Raw genomic sequence first — 20,697 nt, forward strand, 5'->3', positions numbered from 1 at the left:
CAACGCTTGTATAGCATTTGCAGCTTTAATGGCTGCCTATAAAGGAGCACCTCTTTAACTGTCTTTTTAAGTTTGGCAAATGCCAAGTGTGTATCTTGCATTTCTATTTTCCTGTCTTCTGTGGAAGTCAGATTTATTTTAGTTTCCCTCCTCCATGTCTGCTTAGTAGTACAAGTGTGATTTTAACACAAGTTTAGAAAGCTAACCAATGAGTTAATTAAATTACTTGCAGTATATGTTGTGGCTACAGGTCCGAGGAGTAAACCGGAGAAATGAGCAATCTTTTCTGGCAATTATTTTTGTATTTTGTATTTGCCTGTGAATGATTAGGGCATATTATCACTGAACATTCCCATGTACACTCCACATCAGTCTAGTTTCTGCTTGCATATTGTGGTATTTTTTTAACTTTATGGCTCACAGCATGCATGACACTATAATCAGTAGGTGTAGCTATTTCAATAATTAATATCACTTTGTCCTTTTTTACTCTGACTATTATATCTGGCTTTCTTTTTTCTACTTTCCTGACAGTAATGATGGATTAATACTTCTTCATTTCAATAATTGTTGGAGGTTCTTATCATAATTCCAGTGCTTCGTAGCTACCTATATGCAGTAGTGTTTGTACAATCTCTAATGTAACAGTCTTGCGATATTATAGTGCCTTTCAGTGTACAAGCCCTCAGTCATGAGTTTATCACAGACTGTAAGATGTGCAATTATTTCCAGTTCTGTGCTACAGATCCTATGTTTGTATCTCCTACTTTTTCTTTAGACTTTGTATTGCAGCATGAATTTTGCCCACAGTCTTAAGATACCATTGTTAACATTTTGTCCTGTCTGTAGCCATTTTTGCATTAAATCATGATCAACATGTGGTTTTCTAGCAGTTCTCTATACCTGCCATTGTAATTGCCTGTTTTCCAATTTTCTTTCCATTTTTTTCTGTTCATGATCTTTATGGTCTTTCTTTAGTTTTTTTTTTGGCATTTTTATTGTTACTTGATATTTATTCACTTATGGTTTGATTTCTTTACCCGCTTTTTCTTTAGAATGAACAAAGCTGTCATTGTGGACTTGTTTTCATTATGGCATGTAACCTTCACCTTATTTTGATCTGATGATGTCAACAGATATGTATGCAGTCTCATGACTGTACTTCTTAGGATGGTTTGCAGGTTCACTCTTAAGGAGTACCATTTTTCTTGCTGTTAACCAGTTTGATGTCTGTTTGGGATGTGTTGCTAAATAATTTTTGCTCAAGACTTAATAAATGTGAAAAACCTTTAGCCAGAAGTCTGTTATGCATCTGGACCTGAAGTATTCTAGTTAGGGAGCTTTTCTTAATTTTACCTCAGTGTCTCTGGCTGTTACTTCATTCCATTTCATATGCTCTGTGATAATACTTGTTACTGTTTCTTTTACCTGTTCAATCTATTCAGTATCTTTGCTGTGTTCAACAGGATCTTTGTAAATACTTCCTCAAAGTGTATTGATTTCTTCTTTTTAGGTGGTATTGCTATTAATGTCTTTTTCTTTCCTAATTCTTTATAAAATAGTTTGATTCATCAACAAATTACTTGTGTTGTACTTCTCTTTTATATTTTTCTGTATACCTTCTGAGTTTTTTTGTTTACACTGATTGTTTTACTATTTATTGTCAGAGATGGTGTAAGATAAATCCTGATCTGTTTTGATGCTGTGTGTTGCTTTTATTACGTCTATCTCTTTAAGAGTATTTAATGACCTATTCGCTTTTCTATATTCTACCAGTTGTGATATTTCTTGCCTTAGTTGCTTTATAGTTCTATTTGTTGATTTATGGTGGCATTCTACATGTTCCCTTCTTTTCATTTGTAACTCTACATCTTTGTTATTGCACTTTATCCCTCATTAATTTAGCTGCACAGTAGTATATTCTGCTTATTTCTGTTAAAGGTATTTATTGTGCTCATCTTTTTATCATTCTTCTAACACTCTGGGTCTAGTTCACTTTATGTAGTCTCTTTTTCTCATCCATCTTAAGATAAGTGTTCTTATCTAGTAAGTCAAGCAGATCTTTTCTTAGACCATTATCTTATTGATTCATAGCTAGTTATTAGGCTTGCACTCCAGGGGAACACTGAGGAGCCTAGCCCAAATACCCAGTTGATCCCAGGTAATGTCTGGTTAAGTGACTTGATCAAAGCAAATGAGAATTGAGAGAATCAAATCCTGTACCAGAGGAACTACAGCTTACAGACTTAACTCTGTGCACCAACTGCCAGTCTTCTTGCTTGACAATGTCCTCTTCACTCTCTTTTTCATGATTTTACCCTGCTGTTCAAATCTAACTGGACTTTCAACCAAGTCTCATGCAGAAAACTCTAAATTTTATTTTGTTTTATATATATATATATATATATATTTATTTATTTATTTATTTATTTATTTCCGGGATCTGTACAGATCCCCGAAGACAAAATCACCTAAACTAATTTCTGTTTGGCATACTTGCATGAAAGTGCGTTTCACCGAAGAGGCACTTTCTCGTAAGTATGCCTGTTTGCGAGACCGCACTATGGTGTGGATAAGGGAACATTCCCTTTTCCTCACTGTAGTGCGGTCTTGGAGTGAGAATATTAAAGTAGGGGGGTGTGGGGGGTACAGCATAAACGTAGATTTCTTTCTTTCTTTTTTTTGTAACATATATTAACGAAAGCGCTTTTTTGGTGAAAGCGCTTTCATTAATATATGTTCTGTGATTATGGATTCGGGACTTTGCACATTCGTGCATAAGTCCTAGATCCATATTTCCTACATGTGTCATGCTGTGTTTATTATGCCATTTTATGAAGGTTTATTGACTCATCATGTTGGGATATTGCCTGTATTACAGTCGCCACACTAAATCATTCACTTCTCAGTTGATCCACTACTTCAGTTTCTATTTGTTGCTATTGTGTATCACTAAACTTATTATGCCTCAAAACATTCCACATTTGTGTTATTATTTTCTGTATAAAAATTTACCATATTCAGATATTTTATCTATACATACATACACACATATATATATATATATATATATATATATATATATATATATATATATGTGTGTGTGTGTGTGTGTCTGTGTGTGTGTGTATGTATATATATATATATATATATATATATATATATATATATATATATATATATATATATATATGGGCCTACGTCAAAAGATCAAAGACCCATATAATCAACTTGCAAAACATCAAGTCCAAATCAATGAAAGTCCGGTTACTCATAAGCTTACAATAATGAAACCCGGAACATCGAATTATACAACAGAGCAGAAGGCCAGTCTTCACTTAAAGGAACAACTCTCCGATTAACCACAGCCTACAGTAAATCATTATCAGTGGTTTTGCAGGGCGTAAAGCCCCTCTGCACCCCCCACACTCCCTAAATTATATATACCAACTCCGAGATTGCACTACAGTGAGAAAAAGGTAAATTTCCCGATCCTCACTGTACCGCAGTCTCCATTTCAGACAGCTGATAGATATTTACTGTAAGCTGAATTAATTAGAGAACTGTTCCTTTAAGTGAAGTCCGGACTTCTGCTCACTTGTATTGTTCAGTGTTCCGGGTTTCGTTATTGCAAGTTTTCGAGTAACCAGATGGGTCTTTAACCTTTTGAAGTAGAACTATATATATATATATATATATATATATATATATATATAGAGAGAGAGAGAGAGAGACAGAGAAATAGATGCATATATATCTACACATATCCTTGCATCTGCAGAAGTCATATTGGATAGTACAGCTTTCTTTTCTTCATAAATACTGTACCATGTCAGATCTCTTTTTCCTTCCCAACTCCATGTTTATTTTTTTATGAATTTTGATAGCCTCTGTTTTTTTTGTTTTGTTCCTTTTCTTGTAGCACATCCTCAGGTGCATCTTTCTATCTCCTTTTTCTTAGGTTTAACTAATGTGGATTGAGGTTTTACAAAATGACTGGCCCCACTGACAGCACACTGTTGGACCAGCGTCAGACATATTTACCCATACTTAGATGATTTCCTAACACAGGCCCAAACCCAGTTAGAGATGCAGAAGGTACTTGAGTACAACCTGCATTGCATCAACAAAGTTGGCTTCTGCATCAATGCGCAGAAATGCAACTTGTGACCACCCAGAAATGTAATCTTCTTGAGGCATTACTGGATACAAATAGAAACACAGCTTACCTACTGCAGGAGAAGGCAGACTTTCTGACTGCCCTATTCCATGGACCAGCATTCTGACTGTGCCTCTGACAAGGCTGTAATTGAGGACACTACAATGGTTTCTGAGGAATACTTGAGACCAGCAGTGTCAATCCCCAGAATACATCATACCATTTCTGCCCTCTGTAAGGACGGAACTGAAATGGGAATGCAGAAACATAGTAGAACAAGTGCATGTACTTTAGAGAGCATTCTGCAACCAACTGTTAATCACTGATGGCATTGGACATTGCCTGGAGCCTACACTTTAGACCCTAAAGTGCAGGGCACCGGAACATCAAAGGAGGGAACGCATTATTTAAACATTAAAGAAACAATGGTTGTTATGCAAGTCATCAAGATAGCCTGGAAACATGGGGCACTGAATGTCATCTCAGACAATACCAGAGTTATGTGGTATATACAGAAATGGGAGAAACATGCTCTTATTGCCCTTGTGGACTAGACATGTAGGCCTGGGAGCAAGCAATGGAGTCCAAAATGTTTCTAAAAGCTACTTACATACAAGAGCAGAAGAATTCTGTGTCAGATCATTTGAATAGGACCTCAGCAGATCATATGTGTGGATACTAGACAGGAAACTTCCCTTGATCTCAGCAATGGATGGAGTGAACCACAGACAGATATATGTGTTTCTCCGAACAATAGACAGTTAAGGAAATTTTGCTCCAGAGCACCAAGGAAAATAGCTTAGGCAGTGGATGCCTTCTCCATGAACTGAATCAGTTTGTTTCTCTCTGCTTTTCCACCAATACCTTTGCTCCCTAGGAAAATTAAAAAGCAGCAGGAGGAGGCCTAAAATGATCTTGATTGTCCTTTTATGGTCAAGACAGCACTAGCTCTTCCACTTTCTTCAGATGGCAACATAGATTCCTTTACCAATGCCACAACACATGAACCTGATGAGACAGTGCACTTGGGTCCCTTGGGCACCCAAATTTAGAAACTTTAAAGCTAACAGCTTGAAAGATTCTACCTTGTCACCCTTTGGGCACCTTTGTGTTCAGGGCATGCTAAAAAAAAGCTAGAAGACCAAATAATTAAAAAAAAAAAAAAACGCAAAAAATCATATCTAGCTAAATGGAAGGGATTCTCCCTTTGGTGCCATTGGTAGAACTAGCATCCAAAAGAGGTGGAAGCACTAGTGGTTTTCCAGTATCTATCTGTGCTGTTCTCCACTGGTTACTTTATGCCTCTGTAAAGATAAATCATTCAGACTTTTTTGCCTGCCCACCCATAGACCCCCAGCTGGCATCTAGTCCAACAGTTAAACAATTTCTGAAGGACATCTTTCACCTCATGCCTCCCAGGTGAAACTTGGCCCCAAGTGGGACTTACATTTTGTACTAGAAAAACTAACCTTGCCCCCACTTGAACCAACTCCTGAAATGGCCTTAAATTATCTGACCCAAAAAACTGTTTTCCTTAGTACTTATAACTCCAGGTTCTGGTGTGCAAATACTTGTATCTGATGTTCAGTAAGGATGTGGCATGAATTATGATTAGGTTGGGTTGACTGAGGTCAGACAAGCCATCAAGGAGAAAACTCTATGAACTCTCAGTCAATGGACTTAAAAGCCAGTGGACAAAATCCACTTGCTTGTTCCATTCAGCTTTTCTAGACCATCAGTAAGGGGATGCTTTTTTGATATGAGTGGACTTCAGGATCACCTGTTTTAGTGTACAAATGTTTAATGCTCAAGAAACTCAAAGTATTCAATATTTGAGTTCTGGACTCCTTAGTTCCTGAGTGTGGCCAATAACTGTGCCGTTAATGCTGGTATAGATATCTACTGGATCATCCGATCATTCAGGGCTGTCTTGAGGATCCTTTCTGCCATACCTTTCACCATGCTATATTCATAGGTTCATAGGTTCGTACTAGGCTATCGGCCCTAGGGCCTATACAAGCCTAGCCATAACAATTCCCTGGATATTTCTTCCCACAATATTTACTTCTCTGGACCCCTGTCTAGCAGGGCGATTGACATGATCCCTGGGGTGAATTTCCTATCTCCCATCCAATCATCAAGGTTCCTTTTGAAGAGGGCCAGTGAGGCACTTTGCTTGACATGTATGGGCAGTCTATTCCAGAGTATGGGGAGTCTCTGGGTCAGGAACCTATCCCTCCAGCATGTTTTGTTCATTGTGATGACAAGGTTTAGATCCCTGGAGCGTGTGGCTCTGAGGGATTGGGATTTCTTTAAGTGGAGCATGTCCAATGGCTCAGGGTTTGACATGGCCTTGTATGTTAAGCAGAGATCACCCCTGAGTAGACGTTATGCCACAGAGTATAGCTGGAGTTTTTTTAGATGGTCAGCATATGGCATCTGCTTCAGGCCTGTGATTCTTTTAGTGAGGTATTTCTGTGGCCTTTCCAGCTGTTGCAGATGTCTTGTGAGGTACATACCAAATGAGGCATTATACTCTATAATGGGTCTAATGAGGGATGAGTACTGTGGGACAATGACTTCCTTTTTTCTGGATGAAAATCCCTTAGTGATGAGGTGTGCCACATAGAAGGATTTCTTGACTGTTGTGGCGATGTGTTTATCGAAAGTGAGATCACTGTCCACCTGTGTCCCTAAGTCTCTCATCACACTTTCGATGTTTAGTGTACTGCACCTATGTGGTAATTCATGGGTACATGTTTTTTTCCAAAGGGGATAACTATACATTTCATGGCATTAAGCTTGAGCCCATGGCTCTGGCACCAGACATCTGTTTCTGTAAGGCCCTTTTGTAGAATATCCACATAATTTGGGGATTCAATAATGGCTTCCAGTTTGCAGTCATCTGCGAACTTTGTTAGCCAGAGTCCCTTAGTGTTGGCCTGTACTTCAGAGAAGTAGGTGCCAAACAAGAGTGGTCCCAGGACTGAACCCTGAGATACTCCACTTGTCACTTGTCTGGAGCTGGATTTGGAGTTGGCTACTTTTACAGTCTGGGTTCTGTCAGTAAGCCATTTGGCAACCCATCGAGTGACATAGGGATTTATGCCCAGCTTAGTAAGTTTATCTATGATTCCAGAGCGGGGGATGGTGTCGAAGGCCTTGGCGAGGTTCAGATAGGCTGTGTGGACCACCTTACCCTCGTCCACTGCTTTGGAGACTGATTCAAAGAAGTCCTTCAGATTCAGGAGACAAGATTGGCCCTTCACAAACCCAAACTGGGTGGGGTCCAATGTTTGAAGGTTACCAATGTCTTTGTTTATAAGTTCCATGATAATGTGTTCCATGCCCTTGCAGATCAGGCTTGTCAGACTGATGGGATGGTAGTTCCCGGGATCCAAGGCGGATCCCCCTTGTGGAGTGGGATAACTGTAGCCGTGTGCCACTCAGTGGGCACGAAGCCTGAGGCGAGGCTATGATTAAACATGACAATTAGGTGAGGTGCCAGTTCATTTTGTAGTTCATGTAGTACACAGCCTGTTATGTCATCTGGTCCCATGGATGCTGTATTCTTAGCTTTGGAGAGTGTGGTTTCTACCTGTGTGGCCATGATTACTGGAATTTGGCAATCTTTTGGTATTGAGATGGGCCCTTTAGGGGGTGAGGGATGGGTGAAGTTGGCACTAAATCGATCTGCCAGGATATTGGCAATATCCTTGGGATCAGTATATTTAATGCCATTCTGTTGTAGCTCAGAGCAGATCTGAGCATTGCCATTTAGATTCTTGACATAACTATAGAATGCCTTGTAGTTGTCTTTGGAATCTTTGGCAATTTTATTTTTGTATCTAGCTTTTGAGGATTTTATGAGGGATCTCAGCTTCTTACTGAGGCTGGTGAGGGAGTTTTCTGCATCCTGGGATTTTCAGGTGGGATGTCTACCTACTTTTTCTTTACTTCATCTAAGCATCACTTAATCTGAACCAGCATTCACAGTAATGGAAAAGGTAACATAATGCATTCAAGTGGAGTCTGCAACTAGTGTTAAGCAGTCTGAACTATGTAAACTACAAATTTTGCAAGAGTGTACTGATGGTGTCATCTGTCGCCTCCATTATCAGTATCATTGCAGACCTGTGATGCATCATTTATACTATCACAGTGTTATTGGACTGCATTATATGTTGGAGAAAGAAAAGCAAATTTATAGTGGCTCCTTTTCTTACATATATGTTAAACAGCTTCTCGCTACTTTCTGTTACTTCGTACTCCAGTCTTGGATATGCTTGGTGGCAGTGCAAAAACATCTTATCTTTCAGTTTTGCATACTAGACAAAGTATAAAGTCCTGTCAGAATGTATACACCATATGAAGGCTGTGTTTCTATAGGTTCATAGGTTCATAGGTTTTTACTAGGCTATCTGCCCTAAGGCATTTATAAGCCTAGCCCAAAATTTTGTGGCTTACGTCACCCCTTATGTTAAAAAATACTGTGCCCATTACTACTCGTATATGTACATATCAGGTGTCCAGATAGATGTCACACAAACCAATCAACCCCATGTGCCGCTGTAGTATTTGAGGGACATTTTTTGTTTAAATATTGATTATTTACAGAATACCATGAAACCTGTGTAAAAAGCAGCTTACAAACCTATTCCTACAGAACCATTTGCAGACCACTGCCTGACCCAACCCAGCCATGTACCCCTGCAGTAAATAAGCACTGATTGTAGCCTAAATATTCATTATTGTATAAAAACAACAGAACAGTAGAAATTAATCCAGTGTACTAACAACTCCTACACTGAAATGTGCACACCACTAATTCTGTCCCCCCACTCCCACCACACTCTCTTGCTATAACTGTTGAACATTTGTGCCTAAAATATTCATTACTATATAAAGAAAAATGAAACAAAATCCCAGTAAATGTTGCTAAGGAAAACATTTTGCATTTTGCCAGTTAACAGAAACAGAAGATTACTAGTGCAACAAATTTTCTCACACAAGCAACTGCCATAAGCAGTCTGATCAGAAAGTAACAGAAAAAAGGAAGCCTACCTTCACCCAACTGCACCATCAAGTTGTGGCATGCACACATCCCTGACCCAAAAATGTGAGGGGCATACATGCAGAATACTTATGTTTGTAAGCAGATTGTAAAATTTACTTTTTTAACAATAACATCAAAATAGTAACAAAACAGTAATGTGGGTTGGCGTTAGAAAAGAAAACAATTGAACTGTCTTTGCACAGGTTTGTGGGTGATCTTTAAGATACCGTGTTTTTTGACACCAAAAGCACAACATAGCTGATGGTGATCAAAATTTCAGCCTCACATGTTTCACTACAAAAATTAAAAGCTTTGTACTCTGTCAAGAGGTGTACTATACTTATTCCAGAAGATACATAACCCACGTAAAGGCTGAGCTTCTGAATTAATTACTAAGAAACTCCTGACCTTTATTACCATTCAGAATCCTCACTCAGATTAAGACATGCCCATTTAAAGAATGGAAGAAATGTAAAAACTGATAATTTGTTAAGTTACTTACTACTCGTATATGTACATATCAGGTGTCCAGATAGATGTCACAGGGAGAGAGGCTTGTTCCAGTCCATCACACTCGTTAGGGTCCCAGTTTAGAAAGTTGTTGTACCAGTGCTGCATATGAGTTCAACAAAGGGAATATATTTATTTATAATGCAATATTTTTATTTTCTGACAGGAGAAATGTTTGTAGAATTCTTACTATTACATGCACATCTTTAGCAACAGTACTAAAGTATATACAGAATAGTTCCATCAGCTCTGCCAAAGTAATTCATAATTTTAAGAGAGATTGAGAGCAAACTAATGCAATAGTCAGATCTTCTTTGAAAATACTAAAGAGTCTCCCCCTTTTTTCCAAGACAGATACCTTATGAAGTTGTTATGAAGCTGTTTCTGCTGCAGATACTAAACATGTGAAAACCTGATTCTAAAATAAATTCTAAGAAATAAAACAACCTAGAAAGGAACTTGCAGCCCTGCTGCTATCATTTTCTTGTAATTAGTTGTTTTTAAGCCAGAATTTATGCAGTTTTATAACTTTTTTGTTTTGCTGCAAACAGGAACAATGTACCATAACAATAAGTAATGAAATTGTTTGTGCCTTTCGGCTTTTCTCAGTTAGGGGTCGCCACAGTGGAACTCCGGTCCGCTAATTATTGATAGTTGATTTTTACATGCCGAGTTACCAGCCCTGATGCACAACCTTCAACGAAGGTACGCCCATTCATACATGTCTCCATGCAGAAGACGCTCAAGCTGAGAATCGAACCGGACAGCGTCTTACTGTGAGGCGACAACGCTACCGCAGCACCACCACCGCAGGTCAACAACAATAAGTAATGAAATAACTCAAAGTAAAGTAATGTATTCTGGTTGAAGTTTAAGGTCATAACATGACATCGCCACAGAGAAATTTTCAGATATGGATAAGCTCCATTTAACATCATAATTATTTAATTTTACTATATATGTGTTTGATTATACCTACTTCTAAACCACTTACAGTAAATCATACCTCTTGCACAGATGGCACTATGGGGAATGTTCAGTGACATGGTAAACACAGTGCAGGTCTGCTGCAAGGAAAAATGTACAAGACCAACTCTGACTTCCCAGACAGCTACACAATAGGGATACAGAAGTAATATCCTGCTGTACACCAAGGAAGGAATGCATAGTCAATACTTAAGCAAATGAGCTAAATGTATGACAAATAACACTAACAGAATTCAGAGACAGCTATAACATTTACTAAAGCAGTCTACTTCTTTATCCTTTGTTGATTGGGATAGTCCCACTAGGCTGGTAGCTTCTTTTCAGGGAAGACCCAAGGTGGAATTGATACTGCTAAGAAATTTGGCCAGGGCATTGGGGAACTTCCCTACTCCTTTGTTTTGCTATTTTGCATCACAACCAGTAGGTGGCATCAGAGGGATGCTGCTGACTTTGTTGTGAAAAATCCAAGATGAGGGATGCCATGAGAGCCAGAGCATTGTGTGTTTTGGAAGAAGCACATTGATAGGCATACCTCTCAACCTGGAGACATCAAAAATCTGGATAAAGGCCCATGAAAAGTTGGTACAGATGACCAAAATCTGGACACTAATTAATATAAACGTTACATGCATAATAATGTAACCCGCCCTCTCGTGTGGAATTGTGGGATACCAATGAAATAATTGTGAAACTCTTCCCCCCAATTTAACATTAACTCTGAAAATATACATTCCACACAAAAACACCAGTTAAAGTCCCTTTACAACATTAACAAAAAATCTTAATGGAAGTAGTTGACAATAGGCATGTAAAACACTTTATATTCAACTTTCTACCCTACCACACTTCTAGCATGTACAGACTGATGTCCTCTTAGCTGCATCTTTACATATATTCATTAAAGTAACATACACCAGTAACTGTTACATCACGTATAAAAGAAATATGCAGTCTGTTAGTTTTTATAGGAAACCGAAATCTGTCATAAAAATCAGTGGTATAAAAAGCTACAGTTGTTGCTGTCAATATGTGGGGCATCACATGTCATTCTGATCAATGGATGAAATAAATCTCTTTCTGAAACCTTCTGGTCTTGTAGTTACGTACATACCAATGTGCATTAACAGGTTTGTAAAGAAATCTGGCAGCTGCTGATACTGAGCACTGACTCATACCTCTAACTGTCCCCGAATTTGACTCATATTTCTTTCTTTCTAGGTCTCTCTGATTAATCTCAATTCTCCTCTAAAACTGCTGACCATTGAAAAAAGGTGGTGAACCACACAATATGTAATGATAATAATTAGAGTTCGAAACTTTTTCTACTTCAGAAAATGTATATTAATTCATAGGATCTTATTCCGTGTCCCTGAAAGGATGATGACTTCCTTGGATCTAGACAATATCCCCTGGTGATTAGTTTGGTTATATAAATGCATTTTCTGACAACAATGGTCACATGGTGGTCAAAGGATATTTCATATTCAATGAATGTGCTCAAGTCCCTAATGACCAAGTCAGTTTTTATGGTGGGTTGTTGCCTATGTGATTGGCGCGGGAGTGCCCAGGTTTGCCAAATGATACAGTGCTGCACTGAGGCTGTGGTCCAAGTATTGCTTGTTACCATGACTTTGGCCCACGTGGAGAATACATAGGTTGGATTCAGGTTTTGAAGACTACTTATGGCTTTTCTAAATGAGATCCGTCAAAATGTTCTCCACTGCCTTTCAGATAGGGCTGGTAAGTCTGATAGGTCTATCAGTTTTCCTCTTTTTACAAGGGTATTTATATAACATTAACACTTTTATTCCTTCTTTCTTCACATTTTGCCTCCATTTTCCCTTCTTATTTTTCTCTCATTCCTTGTTCTCTTCTTTCTTGTTTTCTTTTGTCTTTGTCTTCCTGTCTCTTATTCCTCTCCATGCTTTTATTTTCCCTTCCCCTTCTTACTCTCTCCTGTTTAAATCTGTTTCTTTTTATGATTTCTTGTTCCTTTATATTATTGTATTTTAATTATCATACTTTTCTCATTGTTACTGATCAGTTGTTCATAGTTGTGTTTATTTATCATTGCTATAGTTAACCATTTAGCCTAATGCTTTTGTAAACAGTGGACTATTGGTTTTATTGTTTTGTTTCCATTTTGTATTTTCCCAGGTTGAGCCTGAAATTAGTGGTTTTGGATCAGTGCTCTACCCTAAATAAATCTAAGTAAATCAATAAAACAACTGAAAGGAAATGTATGACCTACTGATTTTAGATGAAAAAACATAATTTATCTAAAGAAACAAAAATCAAAGAGAAAAAAAAATCTACAGTCATTCACTCAGGGTACTGCCCATACCTGACAAGTGTATCTCATTATGAGTATTAAAAAGTCAGTTTACTTCACAGTTCAACATTGAAAGCGTCGTCACATATTAAATGTTAAGAGTTTTTAAGTGATCTCTATGATAAATAATACCTAATCATATTAGTTCATCAAAATAACTTTTTATAAGTATTAAGACATTTTAGCTATCCTTTGAGCTCCTAAACATTTAAACATTTCACCAATTTATTCCACGATAGGAGAGGTAATGCTCCACATTTTGTACACATAAGGTTGGGAGTTATGATACTGCCTTTCAAAGTCAAATGGAGATAACACTAAAATAAATAAAAAGTCAGCATGACATCATTTTCTGTAAAATACAGGATGCATTGTGGGAAAAGAAACACTCACTAAAAATAAACTTTTGGGGGTTATAATGTAGTGTGGTGTAGTGTAATGCCCCCCCCCTCAACCTTTTGGGCTTCTGGCCTTTACTATCTTGAAATTTCATTGGTTACAAGAATACCTAGCATGCCAATTTTAAACACACTTTAGCTCTTTAGCAAGGGGTGCTTGAGTGACTGGCTGTACTGTGTGGATTATGAATTGCAAAATGGTAAACAGAAAATACTAAGAGGGATATGCTGGTTGTGCGTGATGACATCATAAGCATGAACATAAAAATGAAAATAAAAATAAAACAAAATCAGGATTTAAAGGGGCCACACAGGAATCCGTGGCACCCTATTATTTTACACTCAAAATGGGTATGTACAGAGGAATATGGTATGGTTGAGAGGTATGTAGAGAGGTGACTGAAACTATTGGAACTGAGAAAATTAATGTAAGAGAGTTAAAATGGGGTGGATTACCAACACAACATTTACTGAATTGGATGGAGCAAAGTGAACCAGAAATGGGGCAGAAGCAAACTTCAGTTAAGTATTTGAATCTGTTATGGAAGTTGCAGTAGGAAAAGCAGTAGATTTTGTAAATTAAGGATAAGAAACACTGGTGTGTGTTTGGCTAGTGGAGTAACTAATATTAAAGCCCGCATCAGCAACAGGGTATGAAACAATGTTATGTTGATGCAGTAATAATGGGAAGTCAAGCATCCGTGGTAACTGAAAGAAGTATACAGCAACATAATGTAAGCAAATCTGAACTAAGAAATCTGTGGGAAGAATTAAAATCAAGACTAGCTTTTGTTTAAATAGATATGATGTTTGGACAATCTCATTTTGATTTTAGGATTTAGTATACAAAGACCTATGGACATTAATACATTTGGACACTGAGGACCCCTATGACATGACTTTTGAAACATTTGGTTTATTTGAAAAAAATCATGTCTCAGTTAGGAAGAAAAGAACAGACTGCTCACTGTAAAGAATATATTTTTTGACTACAACTTAAAAAGAAAATGCATGTACAATTCAGAACTGCTGAGACAATGACATTATTGAAATTAATTTTTTTTCTTATCTATTTGTAAAGAAATCCGTGATGTAAAAAAGTTGTTCGTTAAAAGAAGTGTGTGGACTGGGTGGGAAGTGTTCATGTTCAAAATGTAATACATTTTAATGGAAAGATAAGGGCTGTTACTGGGACCAACTAAAAGCCTATGTCTTATGGAGATGAAATGCATTTAGTACAGGACTGTGGAAAAAAAAACAGAAGATGCAGACATAATGGGGAGAAGGGACATTCAGCTAAAAAGTGTGAACCAAAGTGTAGTAAATGTAATGTCCAAGGGCATTTTTGATTTGATTTTCTTGTTGTACAGGACAAAGGAATAGCTGAAAAAATACTGAAAATAATAGCAAAGTGAATGAGATAAAGAACTGTGAGGAACAAAATATAGAAGACTACCATATAATAACTTCAGAAGAAATTGAGTTAAATATTGTGAAAAAAGATATGAACTACAGGCAAGTGAGGAAGGAGTACAGTGGGATATGACACAGAAGACCAAGAACAAAATAATGAAAAGTTAATGTACCTTTCAAGGGATTTTGCTCTATCTTGTTATAGCTTCCTCTTCATGTTTTTGCTCTATCTTGTAGTGTTTGTTGTAGAGCCTGACTGGGTTGCACTGTATGTGGCTGGCTACCAGGAAGTGCTATGACCTAATATCCCGCTCAAATGTACCTGCACAGCAGACTCTGCCTGGCCTTGGAAAAGGACCCAAAAGTTCTCACCAAAAGAAGCAACCCCCTCCAAAAATGTTCAAAAGATAAAGGGTGTAGAAAATTCGCCTGTCTTCAGTCTCCGAAAAACTACTATTCAGTTCATGCCGCTAATATATAAGTGCCCAGTCAAAACCCAGATGGCATATAAGGCCCCACATGTCAAAATTATATGCTTCACCAAAAACTCACCTCAAAAGAATCAAACAAACAGAACCAACCTTATAAACGTAAAAACCTGGAAGGATAAATAGAACGTGCTGGACTCCCTAGATCCTGAGCCAAAAAATCCCGGTACACAATGCGCAGAGCAGAGGCAGAGCACTTCTCTGGTCTCTGTCTCAGAGGAATCTTGATGGAGATTGCGAGATATAATATGTGACCCAGGGATTACTTCACCACACTGCTGACAGAGGGCACATGAAAGGCATATTTTTATTCTTTTATTCAAAGGGGTGTAAAGCCACATAAGTTACTAAGCTGGCTTATAAATGCCCTTGGGCAGATAGCCTAGTATGAACCTATGAACCTATGAACCTATAATAGGAAGAAGGGTATAAATGAGGAAAAGAAAAATAAAAGTTAGGAAAAAAATCGAAGAAAGAAAAGAGATGATTTAAAGACACTAATGTGAACAGTATTAGAATTTATATCAGGGGGCTAATGGTTATTGAATGGTGTAAGAAGGTGAAGGCAGAAATTATATGTTAATTAGATACAAGACGTGTTAAAAAAGAGAAAAGGGACAGAACTGAGACCTTGTAGATTATATGATCTGTAGGGAATGAAGAATGTTCAGGTATAGGAATTTTGATAAGAAATGAAGAAATTGAAATATTAGATGTTACAATACCAATACCAGGTAAGTTGGTGATGTGTGATATAAGAAAAGTTGAATAATAGGTTCATAGGTTCATACTAGGCAATCTGCCCTGGGGCAATTATAAGCCTAGCCCGATTCTGTATGGCTTACACCACCCCTTGATTTGAGTATACTGTGCCCTTTTTAAGGTTTAGTTTACTGTGCCTCTGTCTGATAGTGACACGGGAGTAATCCCTGGGACAAACCTACGATCCCCCATCCACTTATCGAGATTCTTCTTGAAGAGATTCAGTGAGGTGCTCTGCCTCACATGAACTGGAATTCTATTCCAGAGTGAAGGGAGCCTCTGGGTTATAAACCTGTCCCTCCAGCAAGTTCTATTTATTTCTGTGCTGAGGTTCAAGTCCCTCGAGCATGTGGGTCTAAGGGATTTAGATTTACTGAGGTGGAGCATGTCCATTAATTCTGGATTTGACATAGCTTTGTATGTCAGGCATAGATCGCCTCGAAGTAGGCGGTATGCAACTGAGTAGAGCTGGAGTTTTTTTAACCAAGCAGCATATGGCATCTGTTTGAGACCCTTGATCCTCTTGGTGAGATACTTTTGGGGTCTTTCTAATTGCTGCAGGTGTCGGGTAAGGTACATCCCAAAAGGGGCATTGTATTCTATGATGGGCTTGATGAGGGATGAATAAAGGGGCACGATTACCTCTCTTGATCTAGATGTGAAACCCTTCGTGATGAGGTGGGCTATGTAGAAAGTCTTTCTAACCTCTTTGGCAATGTAGTTTTCAAAGGAGAGATTGCTATCAACTTGGGTCCCCAGGTCCCTAATAACTTTCTCTGTACTTAATGGGTTTCCGCCTATGTGGTAATATGTGGGCACATTGTTTTTGCCAAAGGGTATGACTATACATTTTTTGGCATTTAGCTTTAAACCATGGCGCTGGCACCAGTTATCTGTCTCTGTGAGACCTTTTTGAAGGATGTTTGTGTCAGCTAGAGAGTTGATTATGGCGCCCAGTTTGCAGTCGTCTGCGAACTTGGTGAGCCATAGTCCTCCCACGTTTGCCTGTACCTCAGAAAAGTATATACCGAACAAGAGTGGTCCCAGGACAGAACCCTGTGGGACACCACTTGTGACCGGTTTCGAGTCTGACATGGCTCCAGCAACTCTCACTCTGTGGGTTCTGTCTTTGAGCCAGTTTGTGACCCATCTTGTGACATAGGGGTTTATATTTAAGCTGGATAGCTTATCTATGATGCCCGAGTGGGGTATTGTGTCAAATGCCTTTACAAGGTCTAGATAGGCTGTGTGGACTACCTTCCCTTCATCTATGGCTTTGGTGACTGTTTCAAAGAAGTCAACCAGGTTCAAAAGGCAGGATCTGCCCTTGACAAAGCCGAACTGGGTAGGATCTAGTGTCTGTAGGTCCCCAATGTCTTTGTTTATGAGCTCCATGATGATCCTCTCCATAGCCTTGCAGACTAAGCTAGTCAGGCTTATGGGGCGATAGTTTCCAGGGTCCGTAGAGGCTCCACCTTTGTGGAGTGGGACCACAGTTCCTGTACGCCATTCTGAGGGCACATATCCTGTAGTGAGGCTGAGATTGTATAGCTGTTTTATTTGAGGGATTAGTTCCTCTTGTAGTTCATGTAGGACGCAACCCGGGATACCATCTGGTCCCATGGAAGCAGTGTTTTTTGCTTTGGAGAGGGCAGCCTTCACCTGAACATCTGAGATGTTTGGGAGACAGCCCTCTGCTGGGATAGATACTTGCTCTTTTGGGGGGGAGGGGGTGGTGAAGTTTGCACTGAACCTGTCTGCCAGGATATTGGCGATGTCTGTGGGTTCAGTGTATTTTTTGTCATTTAGAATCAACTCAGAACAAGTCTGGGAGTTGCATCCCAGGTTTCTAACATAACTGGAAAAAGCCTTATGATTGTCTTTGGTGTCCTGTGCAATTTTTATCTCGAAGCTGGCCTTGGAGGATTTTATGAGGGATTGTAATTTTTTGCTAGTACTGATCAGAGATGCCTTCCCTATTAGGGATTTTGCTCTATCATGTAGTAGCTTCCTCCTTCTGTTGTACAGTTTATTTATGGCAGGGGTCCACCAGACTGGGCGCCTGCCTTTGGATGATTGGGTCTTGGTTTTGTTTGGGATAGCATGATCCATGCATTCCTGGAGATGTCCGTAGAATGCATTTATATAGGATTCTGCAGTTTGGGCTATAGTTTCCACTGGCCCTGGGGCCTTGAAGGATTCCACTTCGGTTTTGAGAAGTGAGAAGTTCGCTTTTGAGAAGTTTTTCACTGTGGTTTTCTGGGCTGGGGTGGGGTCGGGATGTGGACATTCAGTGAAATTAATTTATGGTCTGATCTTACCAATGAGGGATATACTTCTGGTGTGGAGCATAGAGTCCCCATGTTGGTAATGATCAGGTCTAGTATGTTGTCCCCTCTTGTGGGAGTGGTGACTAGTTGTTCCATAGCATTTGAGTTTATAATTTCCAGGAATCTTTGGGCTAAGGTGCTGGGGCTTGAGTAGTGCTTCCAGTCAATGTTTGGGTAGTTGAAGTCGCCCAATATAATGGTGTTCAGAGAGATCTTCATGTTCTCCAATGTTTTCAGGAAAGCCAAATGGGATTCCTGACTTTGAGAGGGTGGTCTGTAGGATGCTATAAACTGAAAAGCAGTCTTGCCCACTGTTAGTTGCACATGGATGGTCTCCGATGCCGTGCAATGCCACTAACCTGGAGGTGTGGATATCCTTGATAAATATGGAAACTCCCCTTCCTTTTGTGGTTCGGTCCGGGTTTTGGGGCCGAAAAGCATGATATGAGGTATAGCCTGGTAGTGCTGGGGTGCTCTCTGGAGCCTTGAACCAGGTTTCTGTCACTGCACAGATATCGATGTTCTCCATACTGAGGAGAGCTTCGAGTGCGTGCATCTTGAGGTTAAGACTTCTGGCGTTTAGCAGCATTACCCTTAGTTTCTTGTTCTTTGTGCTGTCTATGGGGGTGGGTTTGACTTTTGAGCCTTGCCTAAAAAAGGCACTATGGGGGTGTGGCAAGAGCCTTTGCCAATATCTGAAAGCCCAGTAGTGACAGGTGCAAGCCGTCCCTAGCGATGCAACGTGGCTTGTCGAGCATGTCATCCCAGGCTGACAGACACTGGATCCCCTTTGAATGACACCAAAATTTTAGCCAGTTGTTAAAATCGATCATTTTGTCTTTGTACTGTGGCATCATTCTAGGTGAGGGTAAGATGCTGCTCAAGGTCAGGGTCATACCAGCCTGGGCTACATGATCAGAGAGCTCCTCTATGTCTCTTTTCATGTAGTCCAGGGAGGTACGTCTCAGGTCATTCACACCAGCATGTACAATGACTGAGTCATATTTGTATTTGCTTTGGAGTGACCTGACGCTTGCATTATGTGTCAGATCCTAGCACCCGACAGGCAGCTCACTGTGACCTTCTCTTTATTCAGCCTGATGAGCGGGACGTCAGTGTGTCTGACAATAGAGTCACCTATAACAAGAGTATCAGGTGTGTTATTCAGCCTTAAGGGCTGTGGCTGCTTGGCACACTGATTTTGTGGGTTATGTGTTGTGTGTGTTTTGTTTTGAGGTAGCATTTGCTTCAATGTCTGCTTTGGAGGTCTCTGTTGCTTAGGTAGATTTTTATTTAGAGCCTCCGAGTATGTTTTTGTGTATTTATGTGTTTGGTTCGCTGATGTGGTGGGAGTATGTGATACTGGAATTGTGTTGTGTGAGGTTACCTTCTCCTCCTGACTGGTTTCACCAGTTTTGAGATGAGAGAGCTCAGCCTCCAGTTTGGCTAAATAGTTGCATCTCTCACATATATTTGAACCTGTTTGGAGGAGGAGAGGGTTGTCCGTGTACATGAGACAGTTGTAACATTGCCTCAAAATTCCCAGATTCACCAGCTGGATTGGAGAGGAAACCATTGACTGACCTTTGGACATGCTAGAGTAATAGGGAAACTGAATTTAAGATGGACCAATAGAGGACAGGGTAATCGTAGAGAGTATAAGAGTAAGTAGTGCTTATGGTTTAATAGTGCTAACTTGTAGGATTACTTAATTGGACCAGTGAAGGGCCTTAGAATGAGAATATGGCGTTTAAATTGAGAGATAGAGCAGTTCTAAGGGAAAAAGTGAAGAGCAGACTTTGTGGATCCAGGAATAGTTTAAACCCAGACTTTGTGGATCCAGGAATAGTTTAAACCCAATTAGGCGGCGCTGCCCGCTGTTGCGCTATGCTCAAAAACGCGCAAAACCGCGCAAAAGAGGGTTTTAAGAGAGGAAGATGAAGGAGTTTTGGAATTGACCCAAAATGGCCAATAAAACTACAGTTTCAAGTCAGTAACCACTCCCACAGGGGCAGGCAGGCTGCTCAATGTTTTTCACTGCCACTGATCAACAGAGAGACTTTCCTTTAGCCCAAACAAAAAATGGCCTCACAGAAACTTACAAACAGTTCAAGAACAGCAAGCCTGTAACTGAACTTTTAAATCTCAGAAAAGTGGGAAAAAGGCAAGATTTTTTTTGTTTTTTTGTTTTCTCAGAGATAGCAGAGGTTAACAAGTATCAACAAGTTATAACAGTGCAGTAAATGACCCCACACAAGAGTG

General features: G+C 39.4%; 1 protein-coding gene across 1 annotated transcript in view; it reads right to left on the reverse strand.

Moving 5' to 3' along the window:
* Nucleotides 1-20,697, reverse strand: part of LOC122801210 (5-hydroxytryptamine receptor 3A-like) — a 226,809-nt gene that overhangs the window by 117,409 nt on the left and 88,703 nt on the right. The window contains exon 4 of the mRNA XM_044070764.1: nt 9,718-9,827. Coding sequence (XP_043926699.1) covers nt 9,718-9,827 — 110 coding nt within the window. The remainder of the gene's footprint in view (nt 1-9,717; nt 9,828-20,697) is intronic.

The sequence above is a fragment of the Protopterus annectens genome, chromosome 4.part1 (genome assembly GCF_019279795.1).
Source record: "Protopterus annectens isolate FY-2018-M chromosome 4.part1, PAN1.0, whole genome shotgun sequence".
Lineage (NCBI taxonomy): Eukaryota > Metazoa > Chordata > Ceratodontiformes > Protopteridae > Protopterus > Protopterus annectens.